This window comes from Pocillopora damicornis, chromosome 11 (assembly GCF_964200805.1).
Source record: "Pocillopora damicornis chromosome 11, jaPocDami1.2, whole genome shotgun sequence".
Taxonomy (NCBI): domain Eukaryota; kingdom Metazoa; phylum Cnidaria; class Anthozoa; order Scleractinia; family Pocilloporidae; genus Pocillopora; species Pocillopora damicornis.
In genome coordinates, this window is record NC_142680.1 from 2,716,966 (window position 1) to 2,738,514 (window position 21,549).

Consider the following 21,549-nt stretch of genomic DNA (forward strand, 5'->3'; position numbering starts at 1 on the left):
GACTCCCTCCTGTGACAGTGACAGAGTGACGTTCGTTAAATAACTTTTTGATCATGCGATTCTGACGTAACCAACAACTTTCCTTTTAAGGACTAAACCCAGATGAACTGACCAGACGAACGACTTTTATTCCAGTGTTCAAACAGGTAACTGAACTTGAAAGTGTACAGTTCAACCACTAACCTTTATAACATCCCACCAGTAGGTGACTCGAGAAAAGCGTACTCCATCCAAACTGTAGTAAACATAATATGCTGTCACCCACTGGTCTGCATCTTGGCGTCCCTGTGTTGCCATACCAGTGACCTTGGTTGGTCTGCCCAAGTCAATCTTCAACCATTGATTGTGGTTGTTATGGCGGGAGGACCACGCCCCCATGTACCGTCCTTGTTTGGGGATGTGCAACCGGGCACGGAATGGGGCATGATATTTGTCCCATTGGGATGAGGCAGTAAAAGCTGCATTCTTTATTGTACCTCTTTGAAGTCCTTGGATTCGGTCACAGAAACGTTCTGAGGAATGCAAATGAAATGAAACGAAAACTAAGTAAAATAAATTGAAGTTTTGAGGACAAATTATATCACAGTGTTCTGCTATGTTTGAAAGTTGCTTTCTACAACGTTGCAAGTAATACGTTGGTAACTTCATGTAACGTTCGCCTATTTCTTATACTATTCGATTTTTCCTCTAATAACTGAACTGAGATAAACTGACGTTTTAAGAAAAACTTATATCACTTCTAAAGTCACGTCTGTAAGTTGTGTCTATCACGCCGCACGCTGCATATTCGCAACGTAGCATTTCCGATGTGTTACTCTGCGTTAGTTTCCTTTAGTTCTCAAGCATGACATTGTACAATATAGAGTTTATAACACAGGAACTTAAACCTGGCATTGAGGGCAAAATCTGCCTGGTGTAATCTTATTCTCTTTAAACGTACCCTTGTATCTGCATCCATACAACTCTACACGCATCGCGATGTAACTGCGCCAACTTCTAGGATGAATACGAACAAACCTGGCCTTGATCGCTGGGATTATCTTGTATGAAAGTGTGTGGTAGATATCATAGTTGCCGCGGAATAACTGTTAAAACAAAGAAGTTTTAAAAGAAAAATACAAATATGAAAAAGAGAAAGGTTTTAAGACGCTACGGTGAGGTTGAGATTGAGATTGTAAAGATAAGAATCAGATACATACATCAATCTGCAAAGATCTTCCAAATTAATTACCTTGGCTAGAAATATTCATGAAAAATTTATTGCACGTGATGTCTACGAAAATCGATATGGTGTCGTCCAAAAATCTTGTCACATCTTTAAAAGATATATAAATAAACTAATGGCGGATAGTAAAGATTAGTTTCACTGATACAAGCATAGCCTGGAGAAGAGAGTAAGCCTGAAGTCAAAAGGTACATTGAAATATAATTGTGTTCATGATGAGGAGTTTTTGACGCAGAAGCCTCCACAATGATAGTCAGTATAGGTATCATTGATTACGACGTTATACAAGTCCATGTAACAAGAATTTGATATTTCAATATCAAAGAAAGCTAAGAAAAGTTGACACGTGGAGAAATTATCATATACTTTGATACATCATCTCACCTTAACCTTGCCATACGCGACATATGGTCTAAAGCGTAGACCTTTTGCACTGTAGGAGAGTGTGTAACTCTTAACCCATTGATGGGCTTCTCTTCTTCCTTGTGTAGCGATTCCTTTAATGATACTCATTATTCTCAAGTCGATCTGCAGCCACTGATTAGCATTCCGGTACTTTGCTACCCAAGCTCCTGTTCGTCCATGTCCGTTATAGATATTTAGTCGTGCTCGGTCAGGTCCGTGGTTATAGTTGTACGACGACGAGGCCCGAAGATGACCCGACAAGATGCGATGATCCTCCATACCAAGAGGCATGGTACATTTGTCTATGAAGGTAAAAACAAAAGTTAGTTTAGATGATTACGTTTTAAAAAATTGCTATGTTTTTCCAGTGGAAATAAGAAAACCTTTTTATTCATCTTACCTGTTAGACATCCATAGAACTCAAGTCTCATGGAGATATGCCTGTACCATCCCCAAGGGTGAACTCGAACATAGCGACATCTAAGCGCAGGGATGAAAGCGTGACTAACAATAGTATTCTGATCACGGTTACCTGTAAAATACTGGACAGAGAAAAGTAATGAAACGAGAGTTAGAACATGCGCATTTTGGGGTTCGTTCGGAAGTATTTCGGAGCTTCCGTTCGTTCGGAAACATTTCCGAGCTTCCGTTTGTTCAGAAGTATTACCCAGCTTCCGTTCGTTCGAATATATTTTCGAGTTTCCGTGCGTTCAAAAGTATTTCCGAGCTTCCGCTCGTTCGAAAGTATTACCGAACTTCCGTTCGTTCGAAAGTACTACCAAGCTTCCGTTCGTGCGGATGTATTACCGAGCGTCCGTTTGATCGGAAGCACTGACGAGCGACGCAACAACGTAACAATAAGGAAACGGAAAGTGCCTAGGGGAGGATGAGTGGCGCCATATTAAGAGTGATCGTCTATCACTTTTGTGCTAGGGGGGGCTCAATTACCGAACCTTGCGTCCAATTTGAGTTGAAATTGTCTTTTTATTTCGTCCTTATTGAGAGCTAACAGCGTTTAAACTGCTCCGACAATTTTCTTCTCCCTTCCCCAAAGGAGAAGAAAACAGACCTAAGACCTCTGATTCGGCCTGAAATCTGTAGAGCAACAGAAGCCACGTATATTTGTCACTCTTACAGTATGATGTTCAGTCCAGGCTAACAAGAGCAACATACTGTGAAATGTTCAACTACTTTGATATTCCTTCTTTTACTTACCTTTATTGAATTTCTCTCTTGATAGGGCCTAAAATTCACCGCATCCAAGCTACGTGTCACGTAATACTGCGTGACCCACTGATTAGTGTCCTGTCGCCCTTGGGTGGAAATCCTTATAATTTTTGCAGGTCCAGTGAAGTCACATTGAATCCACTGATAACGGTTATTGTACTGTGCAGACCAGGCTCCGATCCATCTGCCATGGCGACGGATATTAAGCCGCGCTCGATAAGGACCATGGAAGTTGTCCCATCGAGATGATGACGTCATGAGATGATTTTTCAATCTGTTGTTCTGTAATCCCATTGGCCGATTGCACAAGTGACCTGTGTTTCCAAAAGAAAGAGGTTACTAAGAAAAGCGTTGAATCAGACTTTGTCACTATGCAAGAGCATAAAATATTATACCATAAAAAACAGTGCAACTGGTAAACAAAGGCTAAATTACAAAGACTTAAAAGTACATGAGCAAAAGAAATAATAAGTAATTGTATAAGGCGACAGAAACTAAAAAACCACGCAAACCACATTTCCTACCACTAAATATGACAGCCACAACGTTTAATAAACTACAATGATGTCCCGTTGTGTCGGGACCCGCGGAACATTCTGAGGTTCCCGGTGTCTAGACACATTCCCACCCACTGACCCATAGTACTAACTGCTCTTTTACTAACAATATCCACATCCAATGATAATTGTTTCTGAAGTCACTAACTGATTATTCATTTCTGCTCCGTTTTCTTTGTAAAACAAGATCGGTATCATTGTGTTACATACCCAGTCGGCATCCGTACAACTCCACCCTCATGGCAATGTATCCATACCAGGACCTTGGCTGAATTCGGATATAACGGGCCCTTATGGCCGGGCGGAGCTTGTGCACCACAACAAAGTATCGTTCAGTGTTTCCTTGGAAGAGCTGTAAACACAAACCGTTCGGTTGTAGTACAGTCACATTGAAGAAAAGGTTGAATTTTCATCGATCGTTTTGCAAACTGACTAGGTTCTAGGGAACTATTCCTTATGGGGAACCAGGAAAATTTGAAAATTACAATGATACGCTTCCGCTTTCAGTTAAAACGTACAAAACACGATGTATATAGCTGGAAGGAAATATGAATTTGTTCAATAGAATAAAACCACTTACCCTTGTTCTTCTTGCCTGCTTGTATGGGAAAAATCTGACTCCATTGTTACTATAGGATACAGTGTATGATGTAACCCATTGGTTTGCATCATATCGAGCCTGAGTCGCGATGCGTTTAACAATGGACACTGTTCCTAAGTCAATCTGCAGCCACTGGTGAGTGTTACGGTACTTAGCGACCCAGCCTCCTCGGAAGGAGCCATGATTCTGAGCCTGCAGTCTTGAGCTCCAAGGACCGTAGTAGTGGTTGTACATGGAGGAGGCTGTGAACATAGCGCGTGTGATGCGACCGTCCTGAATACCAAGAGGAACATCACAGCGATCTGAGGGAAAATTAAGACATTATTAAGACATATTATCATTTTCAGTAACTGGATACTGAAAAATGCAAGTTATAAACGAAACTAAAATCCAAGTTGTAAACAAAACTAAAACACTGTGCCTTGACAAACTTAACTAAAGGAAAGTGTATACGTCATAATCTTCGAGGTCGTTATTTACAATAGTTTCAGTTTCTCCCATCCTCATCGCCCTTGTTCATTTTTGCTTTTTTCATTCAATTTGGTACTTTTCTTCCTTCCAAAACAAAGATTTAGGATATAGTCTCTTTCATGCTCCAGGCGAGTTTTCACCTCGCAGTAAAATGTACACAAAAATTTTAAATCACATTTATTACTAACCAACTGGACATCCATAAAATTCTGCCCTCAAACATGGCCAACCGTGCCATCCACGAGGATTTAGACGTAAAAATCGACATCTTATGGAAGGATTGATTGCATTCATCACGATAGTGTTTTGGTCACGATTGGCTTGGAACAGCTGTTTGAGATAAGATTATTAAAATCAGGCATACAATATTTATAAATAAGAACAGGAACTCTCGCTAACTCATTGGTCTACGGCTATTACCGAAAGCAGAACCTATCAAAACTTTTCTTTGTTAATACTCTCATTGATCACAGAAATGACGTAGAAATGCTCAAAACCAATAACGTTAAACCCGCAAGAGGCGCAGCCAGTCAAAACACAATTAGGTTAGTAAAGTTACTATAAACGTGCTAACTGTCATAGCAGAGATGAAAACTATATACTTGTCCTTTAAAAAAGATGTGACCTCACCTTGTTAGAGCTTCTGAAGCGATACATTGCCCAATGAACGTTGTCTATGCTAGATGACACGTAGTATGACGTCACCCAGTGACCAGCATCCTGTCTTCCTTGTGTGGCAATTTTGGTTATTTTCATCAGTCGACCAAAGTCCACTTTCAACCACTGAAGATGATTCCTGTGTTTTGGGCACCAGGCCCCTATATAACGGCCAGTCTTCACTCGCCCCAGTCTACCAAGCCAGGCAGTATGGAAACGGTTAACCTCTGACGATGAAGTGATTTGGTTGTTTCGAATACGACCATTTTGCATTCCCAAGGCACGGTTGCACAAAGATGCTGATAAAAGAAGATAAATAAAGTTTAAATGCATTCCTGGTTTGTCCTTGACAAACTTCGCGATGATTACGAAGTCTCGTTGGGGTGTCAAGCAAGGTGTTCTTTGACAGACCAAAAATGTTTAATAGAAAATAAGCCATACAGTTTCTTTTCGGAAAGTAAGCAAAAAGCCATATTGACATTTTCCATACACCAATATATCATCCCATTAAATTCCTCCTTTCAAAAGCAAAAAACAAGCAAACAAACAAGAATGACCGAGTTTGTGCATTTTCATGTGTACAAGGTTAGTCCTTCTTCGTTGCAAATCTCCCATATTATTTTTTGTGTGTGTGCAAATAAAAGGTACACTATTATTCTTCCAAAACCCGTGCGTAAAAGTTGAACCTTATCCTTCTAAAACTCAGAAAAGTGAGTTTTACGTAGCCCATTAAGCCAATTTTAGCTCATTCGTCTCCTATTTTAAGCGATGGCTTCTTCAAATTTGCTGCCCAATCAGTTTTGAATGATTTATGATATCGTCGCATTCTTCCCGATGACCAAATAGTAAACACAACATTTGTTTCGTAGGTTTTGTAATCTTAGTGTACCTGAACAGCCATAAAACTCAGCTCTCATGGAAATCCAGCTGTACCAACTCTTAGGATAGATGCGGACATAAATGGCTGAGAAGGGTCTCATGAATTGATGATAGACAATTGAGTGCCGATCCGTGTTGGCAGTGAAGATCTACAAAAAGATGTCCAAAAATGGAAAGAAGACAGTGACGCAGTTGCGTAAGGGAACGACGCTATGACCAGAATGCAAAATTAACGTGAACATCTTTACTGGTAAATTTAATGCTTGCAGCTTAAGCGCTTGCAGCTCTTAGGATTGAACAATATCAATAACCAAATTCTATCATGCTTTATAACTTAATTAACCATTGGAACCATAAGAGTTACTAGCATTTATTTCCTACTTGGAGTATTACCTTGAATTAAACATTCACAAGTCACGAGAAAAAAGAAAAAAATGATAGCTTAGTAACGAACCTGATGATTTTACAACAAAATTTCCTTACTGTTCTATGGGAAACGTAAAGAAAATGGTATAGAGATTATACATACTAATCTTAGAGTGTACAGGGTTAAGTCACCTACCTTGACACCACGGTTCTCCTTGTAGGGTATAAAATTCATTCCATCTGGGCTGTAACGGACTGAATATGCTCTCACCCACTGAGCGGCATCCTGTCTTCCCTGGGTGGCCACGCCTTTTATGCGCATCAGCTCTACAAAATTCACTTGAAACCATTCCCCTACCCGTCTCGTTCGCACACTCCATGACCAGCGGCTGTTTAGTCTACCGTGCCAAGGAGACAAATGATGATTGTAGTAAGTAGAAGCTGTGAGATGACCATTTGGCACGCGTTTGTCTTCTAAACCAAGTGGCATAGCACAACGATCTGAAAAGTTTCCAGAAGAACATTAATTAGCTTTTTTTCATCCTGTTATTTCATAAACTGAACGATCAGTTTTTACAAACCAGACTTATAACACTCGACTGACTTATAACTCTTCACTTGAGCTGAGTGTTGATAACTTCCGCTCTGATTGTCGAAACGTCAGTCACTACTACCGACAACAGTCCTACTCAAGACTAGTCTCACTCGGACGATTAGACTACACAATCAAATGTGAAAACCATTTACAGCATAAAGATATCACCGTTGTTTCTTGCGTTCCTGTCGTCAAATATTTTTAGGGTGGAGAGAATTTAGGCATACCATGTTAATATGAAAAGTGCCTAATATCTGAAAATGAAATACCGATTTTTGCATTCACTCCTAAAAAAATGTACCTGAAACTTAGGTTGTAAAAAAAAGCCTGTAAGTATAGTATAGATCAACAAAAATAGTGTTGTATTTTCACCTTCTGCGCATCCATAGAATTCCACTCTCATGGAGATATGTCTGTACCATCCCCATGGGTGAACTCTGATTATGTAAGCTTTGATATTAGGGTAGAGACCGTGATGGACAATACTGTTCTGATCCCTGTTCCCCGTAAAATACTGAAAAAAAATGGTTTACGATTAATATCACTATGATACCTTCTAGTGAATAACAAACTATACAATTGTTCCAACTTGTTTAATACAGAAATTTCTGTAACTTTGACAACACTATTTGACTTCAGTTTTCAACATTATCCGCACAAAATAGATGAAAACAGAAAGAAAGAACACTTGTTTTTTTGTTTGTTTGTCTGTTTTAAAGCGAATGAGCCTACATGCTCCAAATCTATGATTTACTTCAGTGCGCACGTTCAGATACGGCCGTAAGTTTATTTATATTCTTTTAAAATGCTGGTTTTTGATCCGTTTTACCGATTTTGACACTGACTTGTGTCAGGGATGATTCAATCGTAGGTCGATTTTGAGTGAAATGCCTGAAGTACAAGTACCATTAACAAGCTGTGGCTTAATCGACTGATTTAGAAGCATAACTGCATTTTTATTCGAAACTGAACTATTTCTCCCTTGACCAGACTCAAAGATTTAGAGAACCTAACATAATTGTTCAAAGTCAGCATTTTCCATTAAGTGTTATCATCTTTTCGTTTTCATACACTTAATCTTAAGCTTAATAACCTGTCAGTCGGTTGGCCCTTCATGGGTCGAGGAAACAGCTGCTGTTCAATGTTTTTAAATCGAGGAGGTCTAATTACAACGTGTTGAACAATACAATGGAAAAAGATTGTAATGAAGTCGGGGCTAGTGTTGAATTTTAATTATTCGTTAATAAAAAAATAAGGACTCATGTTTTTTACCCTTCTTGTGCTGCAGTCATTTTCGTGCATTTAGTTTGTCTTGATTTGGTTTCGCCTCCTTTTTTATCCGAGTCTGGTTTTTTTTGTTTGTAAAAGAGAACTCTTTTTCAGGATTTTTTTTTATTTCTTTGTATTTTTAACCTTAAGTTCAAAAAATAGAACAAAGATGGTGATAGTTTTTTCACATATGTTATGTCAAGAAGACAGTTTTCATTTAAATGGAAGTTAATCCTAATCAAACGTACATCTTATTCAAAAGTCCAAGCTTGATATGCTTTGTTTATTCAGATGGAACCATTCAGTAGCGAGTGTTTTTCCATTAAGACCCAATAATTAAAAAATGCAAAGCAACATGATTAAATTGCAGAGGAAAGCACTATGAAGCTTTCTTTAATTGAGCAACTCCCCTGGAAGTGAATTCTGTTCTTATTGACAGAGGCACATATTTCACTCCGTAAGACTCATACAAAGTTCAAGTTTACTTCACAAGTGTCAAAAGGTGTTTAAAGGTTCTGTCAAAAGAAGAATACACCGCTTCCTTGAGACCTGACAGAGTAATATCCATCTCGTTGCCAAGAAATACAATGCCTTTGCAAGGTCTTAATGAGACTGAACATGACCATCAGCAAACGAACTGTTCTTACCAAGAGCTGCCTGCTGCAGTGGACAACTTCAAACTTTGTATGTACTGCTTTCTTTTGCTTGGCAGCCTTTTCGGAAATATCTTCATAATCATTATCGTTTACAAACACCGTGATCTACAAAAAACGGTGAACTACTTCATCGTGAACATGGCTGTGTCTGATCTCGTTTTTCCGTTGGCTTTGCTTCCCCTTGAAATTGTTTCAATGGCGACTGGTTCAACTTTAACGCGTTGGTACGTTGATGGGATCTTTGGATCGATTACTTGCAAGTCTATACATTTCGTTGCCAAAGTTTCTCCTGCCGTTTCTTCCCAAAGCTTCGTCTGGATAGCGATTGACAGATTTGTCGCCATTCTATTTCCAGTGAGACTTGGGCTTGTTTCAAGAAAGATACGAGTCATAGCTATTGCTTCTACTTGGATTCTGGCTGCCGCTATTAATTCTAATCATCTTGTTAGCCAGGATCTTCACATAAGAGACAATAAGACCTTTTGTGAAGTAAAATTGGTTTCCGCCATCACAGAAGAAACATACTTCGCAATATTTTATTATGTGCAATTGTTTCTTAATACTTGCGGTTCTTTTTTATTATCAGTAGTTTTGTACACAGCCATAGCTGTTTCGTTACATAAGCAAAGTAAAGCGCTGGCTAATTCTGGCCCAAATATTCAACGAAACTTATTCAAGAAGAGAAAAAGGGCGATTCAATTATCAGCAGTTACCATGGTGACGTATTACCTAACTGTTACCATACCCATGCTTTCTTATTTGCAACACAGAAAGGTTTTTCGATTTCCCTGCAACGTAATGAAAGTAGTGAGTTTTATGGGCGATCTTTGCCAATACGCATCGACTGTTATCAATCCCGTCATTTGTTTGTCATTTGTTCACAGCTATCGTCAAGGATTACGAAATATTTTATGTTATTGCTTCAGGACAAGGAGAGACGAGACAGGCAAACGAGGGCAAAAAACTCTAACAGAAATGAAGTCTCCATCTACAGCAAACTGCAGGAATCGACGAAATTGTAAAGTGTCTGCGAATAACGACGAAATACTGGATACTGCTTTGTAAATTTAAAGACATTGTGCGCTTCAGTCGATCCGAGCATACCTTAATCTAAAATTCTAAAGCAATTTCAGTGTATCCGATCTTAGTGTATTGTACCGAATAGACAACTTTAATGATATTGTAAAACATAGTGAGAGCCATCACAGTTTTTAGCTCTGTGATCGAATGAAATAAAGGTGTTATCATTTACCAAAAGCAAGGGACATGGAACAAAAATAAATTTTCTAACATTATCGGGCAATCACGACTCACTACTGGCGAAGAACGGAATTTACTGCTGCAAGCGAGGAAATACTAGGATACTGCGGGCTACAAGTATTAAATCTTAAACTCTTAGACGCACCATGCAATTCATTTCTCCTCAAAGCGGTACTGCAGTAATTTCACGAGAAGAAAACCAAAGATCACCAACCAAAGAAGCTCTTAGTTGTTAGACAAATTATCCTTGTCAGTACCACAGGAAATGTATACAGAACAGTATAGGCCCAATAATGTTGGGGTGCAAAGCGTGAAAGGACTTCTTTGCCTTTGCCTTCACCAATGCCTTTGCATTTCTGTACTTAAGTTCGCTCGTCTAACGTTTATGTTCCTGCTGCAGTAAACGGAGCAACGAGAAAGCAAAACTAGAGCGAATTACGTACAAGAAATGAAAAATTTCTCAAGAGAAAATGATCGTAGCGTGAGAAGGCAGCAGATCATAAAGAAACAGCAGCTGGATACAGCAATAAAGCAGCAAGACTACATGAGAAATGTCTTTGGCATTATCATCATTAAACCCCACCTTTCCCAACCACGACGTATTATTATTATGAACTAGTTTGAACAAAGAATTGAATCGGCTGAAATGTCCAATGCTCGAATTATACCTACCATTAACTACCGGTAGCATAATCGACTGATTCAGCAGCGAAACTGCATTTCTGTCGAAACCGATCTCCTTTCCCTTTGCCGGCCACATCCAGAGATTTAGGGAACCAAACATTGTTGTCCAATGTCTGCACAAACACAACTTTTTAAAATCATTTTACTTTCAGTATTATCAACATTTTTGTTTTATTACACTACATTTCAATAATCTTTCAGTCTCTTTGCCCTTCATGTGTCTCGAAAAGTAGCTACTGTGGATTGTCGGTGAATTAAGGAAAATCTACTCACAAATTAATTTGGAGACTTCATTGAAAAATACAACGGAAATGAATTGAAAATGTAGTGGAGACTTTATTGAACAATACAACGGAAAAGAATTGAAAATGTGAATTGAAAATGTAATCTAAATCAAATGTCCAGGCTCAATATGCTTTGTTTATTCAGATGGAACAATTCAGAAGTGGATGTTTATCCATTAAGATCCAATCACTACAATATGCAAAACAACATGATTAGATTGAAGGAAAAAGCACCATTCAGCTTGAACAAATATTTTAGTTGAGCTGTTGTTATTAACTGAGGCACACAACGAATTTCACACCGTAAGACAAACTCGTCTGTTCTAAATGACTAGGAACCGACGTTCAAATTTACTTCACAAGTGTCAAAAGGTTTTTCAAGGCCCTGTCGAGGCAAAAAGGTTATACCACTTCCTTGAGAACTGACAGAGTAACATCTATTTCGTTGCCACGAAATACAATGCAAGGTCTTAATGAGACTACACATGACCATCAGCAAATGAACTGTTCTTACCAAGAACTCTCCGCTTTCGAGGACAACTTCAAACTTATTACGTATTGCTTTCTTTTGCTTGGCAGCCTTTTCGGGAATATCTTCATAATCATCATCGTTTACAAAAACCAGGATTTACACAAAACAGTGAACTATTTTATCGTGAATATGGCTGTGTCTGATCTCGTTTTCCCGTTAGTTTGGCTCCCCGTAGAAATCCTTGCAAAGGCGAACAATTCGACATGGTGGCGTTGGTACCTTAGTGGAACCTTTGGATCGATTACTTGCAAGTTTATTATTTTCGTCTCCCAAGTTTCTTTTCTTGTATCCTCCCAAAGCTTCGTGTGGATAGCTATTGACAGATTTTTCGCCGTTGTGTTTCCAGTAAGACTAGGGTTTATTTCTAAAAAGATACGTATGATAGCGATTGCTTCTACTTGGAGTCTAGCTGCTGCTTTTTGTTTTACATACCTACTAAGTTTGGATCTTCGTAAAGAAGGCAATCACGCTTGCTGTAAACACACAACGTTCGTTTCCATTGACCAAAAAGATTTCGCAATATATCTTTGGTTTCAAACGACTCTCCTTTATTTTGTCCCGTTGTTTATCTCAACACTTTTATACGCAGCCATAACTGCTGCCCTACATAAGCAAAGTAAATCGCTGGCGAATTCCGGCCCGATAATTCAACGAAACATTTTCGAGAAGAGAAAAAGAGCCATCCGATTGTCCGTTGTTACCATGGTGACATATTTCCTGTCCGTTTCACCTGCAATGCTTGTTCGCCTACATTTCAGCAGAGTTTTGCCACTTTCCTGCACCATGATTGAAGTGTTAAGAGTTACGGCAGATGTTTGCCATTACGCATCGACTGTCATCAATCCCGTCATTTGTTTGTCATTTGTTCAGAGCTATCGTCGAGGATTACGAAATATTTTATGCTGTTGCCTCAGAAAACAGAGAGATGAGACAGCACAACAAGGGCAAATAACCCAAAAAGAAATAATCACTCCATCTGGAGAAAAATACAGGAATCGACGAAATTGTAAAGTGTCTGCAAATAACGAAGAAACACTGGATACTACGTTGTGAATTTGCAGATAACATGTGCTTAAGTCGACCCAAACATACTTCATCTAAACATTTGGGTGCATCCGATCTCAGCATTTTGATCAGAATAGAGCAGGAAAAAATCATCGGCGCCGTGTGGAAGCAGCAGATCATGAAGAAGATCATGATCTACAAGTAGATAACTGCTAAGGTCCCCTGATATCCAGTCATTGGAACAAGCTCTTAGCCGATAAGAAGACCCGTAGCGAGGACAGTGCATAGTTGATATGATAATTGCAGGATTTGACCTCAACACCGAGAAGATATCTGCAAGTAGATAACTGCTACGGTTCCCTGATATCCAGAACTTAAAACAAGCTCTTAGCCAATGAGAAGACAAGTGGCCAGAACAGTGTATAATTGAAACGATAATCGCAGGTTTTTTCTTTGAACCATTTTTATCTTAATAGTTTTCGTACTTTTTCGCACAAATTTGAAACTATTACCTTTACAAGACGCAAAAGGTTCATGAAAAGCAATTAAATTGTATTGTGTGGAGACACTTAAGGCATACTAGATGCTAAAAGGAGAGAAGTCCATACCTTTCGATTGCTGTTCTTCTTAAATTCTGCATAGTGTATTCCATCCTGACTGTATGACAAATAGTACTGAGTCACCCACTGACGGGCATCCTGTCGTCCTTGTGTGGCAATCTTCACCACCCGAGTGGGGCGACCAAAGAGAACCTGAAACCACTGGAGACGGTTGTTATGTCGCGCGCACCAGGCCCCCATTCGATGACCAACGCGGCGGAAATGAAGCCTGCCGTTGTTGGGTGCGTGGTTCTTGTCCCAGCTGGAAGAAGCAGTAAGTTGGTTTGCACGAATGCGGCCATTTCTCAGTCCTAAAGGCTTGTCGCATTTTGGTCCTTAAAACAGATAAAAAAGTTTTAGGAGTTTTGAATCAACTGATGCTACCTATGATTTACCCATTATTACTGATGCCCGGATGTAAGTGTACACTTACCGACAACGCAACCATAAAATTCCACTCTCATTGAGATCCAGCCGTACCACGTGACTGGATGAATCCTGAAAAAGCGTGCTGTTATGGGTCTCGCCAGTTTGTGACGAACGATAATGTACCGATCGTAATTACCCTGGAATATCTGAAAGCCATAAGAGTAAATTAATTTTTAGGTTTCTGAGCAACACCATTTTAACACTTTATGGTTAAAATCAAGTAGAGAGATTGGAAAGAAGCGACACAACACGACAAACAAATAAAAAACCTTCAGTTAAAACCATTTTTGTCTATTTTGAGCACCGTTGATTTGATTATTTTTTCAACCATGTTGATTGTCAGTGATGTGCACTGAGCAAGACACAAGAGTGACTCGCACCTAGTTTCCCTTTTCAATATCACTGCAGAATTCAACATTATGGTAAAAGAACTGATCACTAACCGAAGACTCTCTTGATTGTTCATAAAATTCTCTTGGTCATTATCATAAACAATGTTCAGAGAACACTGTGAGGAATATACATACTAATACATCCAAAAGTATCGATTGTGGACCATTCAAAGATGATCTTACCTTAGTACGCCTGCCCTCTCTATAAGGTGTGTACTTATACCCATTTTTACTGTACGATATGTAATAACTCGTCACCCACTGAGCGGAGTTCTGTCTTCCCTGAGTGGCCACACGTGATACTTTGGTAGCCGCGCCAAAATCTATCAGCAGCCACTGACGTCTGTCTCGTCTTTTTGCGCACCAGGCCCCTCCGTATCGGCCATAACGTCGTCTGTTAAGTCTACCATTGAACGGGCTGCAGTAGTAGTTGTAGAACGATGAGGCGCGCATGAGTGGATCTGGAACACGGCCGTCCTCTACACCGAGTGGCATGTCACAACGATCTATGATAAATACGTGTTTTATCAGTTAACAAGAATGTCCAGTGTCAAAACGAGACTGGCTAGTAACTTGCAGAAACAATATGGTATCAGTATACCTTCATATCGAACCCTATTTGCTGTTACGCCTTATAGGTTGCCTTTGAAAGAAGGTCTGACCGTAAATCTTGACTACTGATAAACTTGATAAAACAAATTAAAGGAGCCCACGATACGGAACCTCAGTTTTTTCCCGCTCAGATTTATGGCCTGCGCACGAAAAAACTCTGGCCGTAACTTACAGTACGGACATTGAACTCGTAATAAGAAGTACGTAGGTTGCAAAACTTACTCCATGGTGCTCCATATAATTCCAGTCTCATGGAAATGTGGGACCTCCATCCTCGTGGTATCACTCGAACATATCGGCCGTACAGTGGTGGATCAATTGGATGTGTTTGGACAGACAGTCGGTCTCGATTGCCTTGGAAAGTCTATGGAACCGAAGAAAATCGTGGAAGTATTGATAATTATTGAAAAACGTACAAATGCCTTTAGAGAGAGCTGAGAAGAGAGAATCAACCGCTATTGAGGTCACTTGCAACACGATAAATGATGACTGATTGAGCTTTTTTGATTGAGTTTTGGCCTAACAAAAGAGGCGGTAATGATAACCGCTATTGTCTCAGACTGTTTAACAAACCTTTGACCTTGCAGGATCTAAAAGCTAACTCTACTAAACAGATAACCAAACCCTTGGTTGGCTGGTCCTAAAAATTTGGTTACATATCCGCATAATATAGCCCCAGCTGATATTGTCAAAATTTTTTATTCGTTTACGGTGTATCAAAACTGCGATTAGCATTTAGAAAATGATTACTGTTGTACCTTAACATAATTCCACCAATGCTTTACTTTGGCAAAGTTGACTCCATCCGCACTGTAATACAGATAGTACGCCGTAACCCACTGGTCAGCGTCGTATCGACCCTGAGTAGCAATTCCCGTCACCTTCATTGACCTTCCCAGGTCTACCTGCAGCCATTGGTTATGATTATTGTGTCTAGAGGACCAGGCCCCAATAAACCGACCTCGACGCGGACGATGAAGTCGCGCCAACCAAGGAGCATGGTTCGCATCCCACCGAGACGAGGCTGTAATGGCGGCATTTTTGATTCGATTGTTTTGAAGGCCAAGAGGACTGTCGCAAAATCGTTCTGGAGTAAATGGACAAGACAATTTCCTTGAGGAGACACATTGCTGGTACATTTGTGTGTTAAATAGCCTTTAATCAAGCGTGACAAACAAAAGTTTCACAGAAATGTAAAATGGCTTTTGAAAATCTTTTTGAATTTTTTGTACGCCTCTGATCTAAAATGAATAAAATCCTAAGAGTTTTTATCTCTCTATAGTCTTGAAATTGAATTTCTTATGAGACAGTAGTTAAAAGAATATTAATTCTTAACTGATATGCTTGAGCCTTACCGCGCAGGCGACATCCATAAAGTTCCACACGCATGGCTATATAGCTGTACCACGACTTTGGGTAAATTCGGACAAACTGTGCTTTTATTGCTGGCATGATCTTGTGCCCCACCGTATGATAAATGTCGTAGTTACCTCGGAATACCTGTAGAGATCACAGACAAGTATCTAAAGCCACAAACTAAACGCTCATGATAAGAAATTCAGCAAACATGTTGCATTTGGCATCTGATTTCTCTCTAATTTGCCACCTTCAGTTCTATTGATTTTCACACATTTCATCAAACTGTGATCTTTCTGTACCCCAATATAGGAGTGACTCAAATCTAATTTATCTTTACAGTATTATTTCTGAATCAAACATTAAGGTCACGAGAATAAGGAAAAATGATCACCAACATAAAGAGTTCTTGACTGTGAAACAGAATCTCCTTATCAGCCCTGTAGATAGTGTATGGAGAACATTATGCAGAATATGCATACTGATATAAGGGTGAAAGGTCTTTAGGAAAAGTTTTACAGGCCGATTGTTCGTACCTTAACTCTTCCGTAGGATACATAAGCCTTGAATCTCATTCCAAAGCGACTATACGAGAGTGTGTAACTTCTCACGTATTGATTAGCTTCTCTCCTTCCTTGTGTAGCGATTCCTTTTATGATACTACTCTGGCCCAAGTCAATCTGTAGCCACTGGTTGGCACTTCGAAGCCTGGCTACCCAGGCCCCTGTTCGTCCATGACCATTTATGATGTTCAGACGCGCTCGGTCGGGTCCGTGGTTGTAGTTGTACGACGACGAGGCACGAAGACGACCCGATAGGATACGACGATCTTCCATACCCAAAGGCATAACACACCGATCTTAAGAGCAAAACAGAGACAAAGTAAAAACTTCATTTCTCGCCAAAACGTTTCAGTATTTTTCCAATTTTAAGTGAATTAAATTTAAATGATGCCCACCTGTGAAACAACCGTAAAACTCTACTCTCATGGATATGTGTCTGTACCATCCTCTGGGACGAACCCGGATGTAACGACAACGCAGTATAGGAACAAAGGAGTTGGTGACAACAGTATTTTGGTCACGGTTTCCCGTGAAGTACTGCAACAGATAAAAGAACATATATATTAGAATATATATTATAAGTAAGATTTTAACTGAATTTTAAGCATGAAATACTCGTAGATAGCCTCAGCGAGGTGTGCTTGTGCCGCTGGGTGCTTTTCGTATAACAAATCGTCGTATTACGGCTGCCAGGAGAACATGGCCGTAACCATGGTAGGAGGGAGACAGGCCCTTAGACTCTCAGAAGAGTGTGATTATGAGACCCACACATGATATATGTATATCGAGAAGTTTCACGGAGACCTTTGTGGGCAAAAAAGTTTACAATATTGGTGTTGGGTGCAACTACGCCTTTTCTTAAAGGAAAATGAAGGGGGCTGGGGGACAGTAAAACCGCTATCGTGACGATATCCTCCCTTCATGTTAAGGGCATCATTGTTTATCCTGCAAGATAACGAAGGTTCGATCGCACCAACCGATTCCCTGTTGGAGGATCTGGAATTTGTAGGCTTACTAATCTTAGGACATTTAGCTGTCACATCAAGTGACTATAGTGACGGGCGCCTTATTAACTGGACACATCACCTACGGGAGTTTGAGGCCAACAAACTCACAACCGTGTCCTAGTTTAGTTAGTGCTGAAACACAGACAACCAGCACCCTATTTCAAAGATTTTCACCAATCAGTTCTAGACTCGTGCTCTGCCTCATACCTTAATGCTATTCCTTTCCATATATGGCATAAAGTGAACTCTGTCGAGACTCCTGGTGACATAATACTGTGTAACCCACTGGTAAGTATCCTGCCGTCCCTGTGTAGATATCTTAATGATCTTCGCTGCTCTTTTAAAGTCCACTTGCAGCCACTGGTAATGGTTATTGTATTTTGCCGACCAGGCCCCTATGTATCGTCCCCGACGCGGCCGATGGAGTCTTGCCAGATAAGGACCATGGAATGTATCCCACATGGATGCCGCCGTGATTTGGTAGTTCTTGATGCGCCCTGTCTGCATTCCCATTGGTCGGTTGCAGAGGACACCTAATAAAGACAAAATAATGAGGCTTAGAGGAAAAAAAATACTGTATAACTATCTATGACGCTTGGCCTATTTATTTTTGGGATCAAAACATCGACTTTCCTCACAATCACCACACATTTTAAAAAAAATTATTTGCAAGAATTTCTCGTCACATCCATACATATTAGCCCATATTTAATTAGTTTCCTGATTCTTGTCACCTATAATCTGGGCTAAAAAGCTTTTGGAATAACGACATAGTAGTCTATTAAAATTTTGCGGTCAATGCTATGCTGGTAACTCTTAAAAAAGGCTGATTATCAAATCGACGAACTTGATCAAATTTTGAATGATTTTACGAGTTTTAAGCGCATGTAGATTAAGTTATCATTTCTCAGAGGTCTGCGATATTTTCCCAGATAACAGCTGGCGATAAAATTAAGTTGATAAGATATCAATGTTTTTTAGACTTCTGAGTAACTGGGGACGCGGTAAGTAAATCAGCAGATAGAAACAGTAGAAAGTAGATTGTTTCAAATCTGATTGATATTTAGCAAACCAGTTGAAATTTACTGAGCGCAGTTGAGGAGATGAACTCGGAGCTACAACAAAACAAGGCTTGTTTCGTTGCAGAGTCGAAGATTTGTGACCTCCAAATTATAATTCAGTCAGCACCAAGGCAAACTTTCGATTGCATATCCTGTCAGCATTCTGAGAAATTTGGCCCCGGATACTTCATACACTAGGACTACACATACCCAGTCGACATCCGTAAAGTTCAACCCTCATAGAGATCCAGCTGTACCAAGTCCGTGGGTGAATACGTATATAGCGGGCCTTGATGGTCGGGCGAAATCTGTGGTACACTACATAATATCTCTCGGTGTTGCCTTGGAATATCTACAAAATAAATGTGCTAGTTATCATAATATTGGTAACAAATGAAGAGAGAGACTTTATCGCCTGCGCCTGATAATTAATACTTAAGTCACATCTGAGACATCTGCTCCTCGCTTCAGTTTCTCATGTAATTCTGACTGTAGTGATTTTCCCCCGTACGTAGGCCTCTGACGTGTCTCGAGACATCCAAGGACTACACAATTCGCAAAACTGAAGTACGTCTTCAATTAAGATATACAGTTGACGACCATGCGACATCACAGCAGTCAGAGCAACAGTATCAGTAGAAGTAAAAGGGCAAAAAAGAAGCCTTTATATTACTCCTACCTTGTATGGGTAGCTTCAAGCTCTTTCCTTAAACTGCACAACGTAAATTTATCGAAATATATTGAATACCCAAGTGCATTTCATTACAGAGATTTCCAAACACTTTGAATCTTGTCAAATTTTTCATCTGGAAATTGCATTAGCACTTTGTTCCTTGTGTTGATAATTTACGCGTTATCTACGATTTGCTCGCATGTTAAATAAATATCGCTTCTTCGTGGAATAAAAGGGGCCAAAGTGAGATATGACACGTTCAATTCTGTATAACTAACCTTTACTCTCCTTCCGTGTCTGTAAGGATAGAACCTCACACCGTTGTTGCTGTACGATACAGTGTAAGACTTCACCCACTGGTTGGCATCATACCGGCCTTGGGTAGCTATCCTCTTTACTCTGGAAGTAGTTCCTAAGTCAATCTGTAGCCATTGACGAGTGTTGCGGTACTTAGCGACCCAGCCTCCTCTGGTTATACCATGATTCTGAGCCTGCAGTCTTGCGCTCCAAGGACCATAGTAGTGGTTGTACATGGATGAGGCGGTGAACATTGCGCGTGTGACGCGACCGTCCCGGACTCCAAGGGGAACATCGCAACGATCTAGATTGTGAGAGTAAAATTGTTTAACATTCCTGATGGTCCGATTCACAACTTTTGCTTGTTGAAAATTTCAAGTTTTCCATTCAAAGCGTGTTAATTTTCGACACGCTTGACTATCTATGATCCTTTCGGTCTAACCTTGGTCCCTTAAATCTCAAGATTTCAGTGGAAAAATACATTCGTTATATTTTTTCCTTTGGAGATTTTGATGTTAATGAAATGTTATCCTTCGTCACTTGTCTTCTAGACAATTCATTGCCGTAGAAAAGAAGAAGTTACCTTTTCGTCACGCATGGAATTGAAAGGGTTAAATAAAGACTCGACGATAAGCATCACCAACGGAGACAGGAAACAAGGTACTATTGGATTCTGGTCGAAAGTGAAAGGTGGAGGTAAAAGCAACTTACCAGCGACACAACCATAGTACTCGATTCTCATTGAAATGTGTCTGTACCAGCCACGTGGATTAAGCTTGACATATCTGGCTAAGATTGGTGGGTTGATGGCATTTTTAGCGATGCTGTTTTGATCACGATTGGCTTGGAAAAGCTGAAAGAGCGAAATAATAATCACGAGCCTCGCAAAAATGTTAGGGGTATTAGCTCAAAACTAGAAAGCCAGTGTCCCGCAATCCTGCTGATACGTTTTAGAATCACAGTTTCTGAGCATAAGGGTCTGAAAAACTTATTCCTACTTTATCCTTATTTTCATTCGCAAAATTTGACGAACCACTAAGTATTAAAGCAGCGAGATTCCTGGAAAGGTTTTACTGAAAGGTAGAGCAGAACTCACTCAAAAAATCATTCAATGAATTTCTTCTCCAAGAATACAAACAAAAGGGTACATTTAAATCTAAAATGGTTAGCAATGAGATTTTTAGCTTCTACACAACAGCGTTCACAAGTACAGCTGCAAATGTCAGCTTTGCTATAATTGTTTATTTAGATAGTTCGGGCAGAAAATTTGTAAATCTAACACCTGATTATAATGATTGATTTTAACGGAATTTTCATATGTTTTTACCTTGAATACACTTCTAAACTTGAATGCCTCCCAGTGCACGTTATCCTGACTTGACGACAGATAGAAAGAAGTCACCCATTGGTTGGTATCCTGTCGGCCTTGAGTGGCTACTTTAGTGATTTTCATTGGTCGACCAAAGTCCACCTTGAACCATTGTAGATGATTATTGTACCGTGTGCACCAGGCCCCTACATATTTGCCACGTTTGACTTGACCCAGTCTCCCAAGTCTGGCTGCGTGGAACTGATTCCATTCCGATGATGCTGTAATACGGCTGTTGGGAAGACGGTGGTTTTGTAATCCCAGAGGTTTGTTACACGGAGAGGCTGTATAATCAGACAGAAAAACAGTGAACAACAATTTTTTTCGGTTAATGACAAATAAGAAACGAAAGATCGCAGAAAAGCCCCCATATCTCGTCGATTTATCGTTCACACGTGGCGTTAAAGTGTACGATAAATCATCAAAATATCGGCGATATCTCGGCAGAGCAAAGCGCAATATTCGACGATAATCGTTCGCATTACATTTGCACAGTACTAAATTTCTTTGTCAATAAA

At 39.9% G+C, this 21,549-nt stretch overlaps 3 protein-coding genes across 3 annotated transcripts in view; 2 read left to right on the forward strand and 1 right to left on the reverse strand.

Moving 5' to 3' along the window:
• LOC113674142 (uncharacterized) overlaps positions 1-21,549 on the reverse strand; it is a 108,159-nt gene that overhangs the window by 72,419 nt on the left and 14,191 nt on the right. Inside the window, exons 23-47 of the mRNA XM_089188385.1 lie at positions 20,990-21,315; positions 20,374-20,515; positions 19,644-19,966; positions 18,903-19,044; positions 17,839-18,164; positions 17,020-17,161; positions 16,598-16,920; positions 16,061-16,205; positions 15,464-15,792; positions 14,928-15,069; positions 14,277-14,599; positions 13,706-13,847; positions 13,282-13,607; positions 7,356-7,497; positions 6,585-6,889; positions 6,033-6,171; positions 5,117-5,442; positions 4,675-4,816; positions 3,995-4,317; positions 3,625-3,766; positions 2,846-3,171; positions 2,031-2,172; positions 1,610-1,932; positions 941-1,085; positions 184-512 (exon numbers count right to left, since the gene is read on the reverse strand). Of these exons, the coding sequence (XP_089044511.1) occupies positions 184-512; positions 941-1,085; positions 1,610-1,932; positions 2,031-2,172; positions 2,846-3,171; positions 3,625-3,766; positions 3,995-4,317; positions 4,675-4,816; positions 5,117-5,442; positions 6,033-6,171; positions 6,585-6,889; positions 7,356-7,497; positions 13,282-13,607; positions 13,706-13,847; positions 14,277-14,599; positions 14,928-15,069; positions 15,464-15,792; positions 16,061-16,205; positions 16,598-16,920; positions 17,020-17,161; positions 17,839-18,164; positions 18,903-19,044; positions 19,644-19,966; positions 20,374-20,515; positions 20,990-21,315 (5,915 nt within the window). The remainder of the gene's footprint in view (positions 1-183; positions 513-940; positions 1,086-1,609; positions 1,933-2,030; positions 2,173-2,845; positions 3,172-3,624; positions 3,767-3,994; positions 4,318-4,674; positions 4,817-5,116; positions 5,443-6,032; positions 6,172-6,584; positions 6,890-7,355; positions 7,498-13,281; positions 13,608-13,705; positions 13,848-14,276; positions 14,600-14,927; positions 15,070-15,463; positions 15,793-16,060; positions 16,206-16,597; positions 16,921-17,019; positions 17,162-17,838; positions 18,165-18,902; positions 19,045-19,643; positions 19,967-20,373; positions 20,516-20,989; positions 21,316-21,549) is intronic.
• LOC149037047 (alpha-1A adrenergic receptor-like) lies at positions 8,639-10,165 on the forward strand. Its single transcript, XM_089186262.1, has one exon. It carries the CDS (start codon positions 8,840-8,842, stop codon positions 9,971-9,973), a length of 1,134 nt encoding a protein of 377 aa, XP_089042388.1. The 5' UTR covers positions 8,639-8,839; the 3' UTR covers positions 9,974-10,165.
• LOC149037048 (neuropeptide FF receptor 2-like) lies at positions 11,432-13,983 on the forward strand. Its single transcript, XM_089187093.1, has one exon. The coding sequence runs from the start codon at positions 11,597-11,599 to the stop codon at positions 12,719-12,721; it is 1,125 nt and encodes a 374-aa protein (XP_089043219.1). The 5' UTR covers positions 11,432-11,596; the 3' UTR covers positions 12,722-13,983.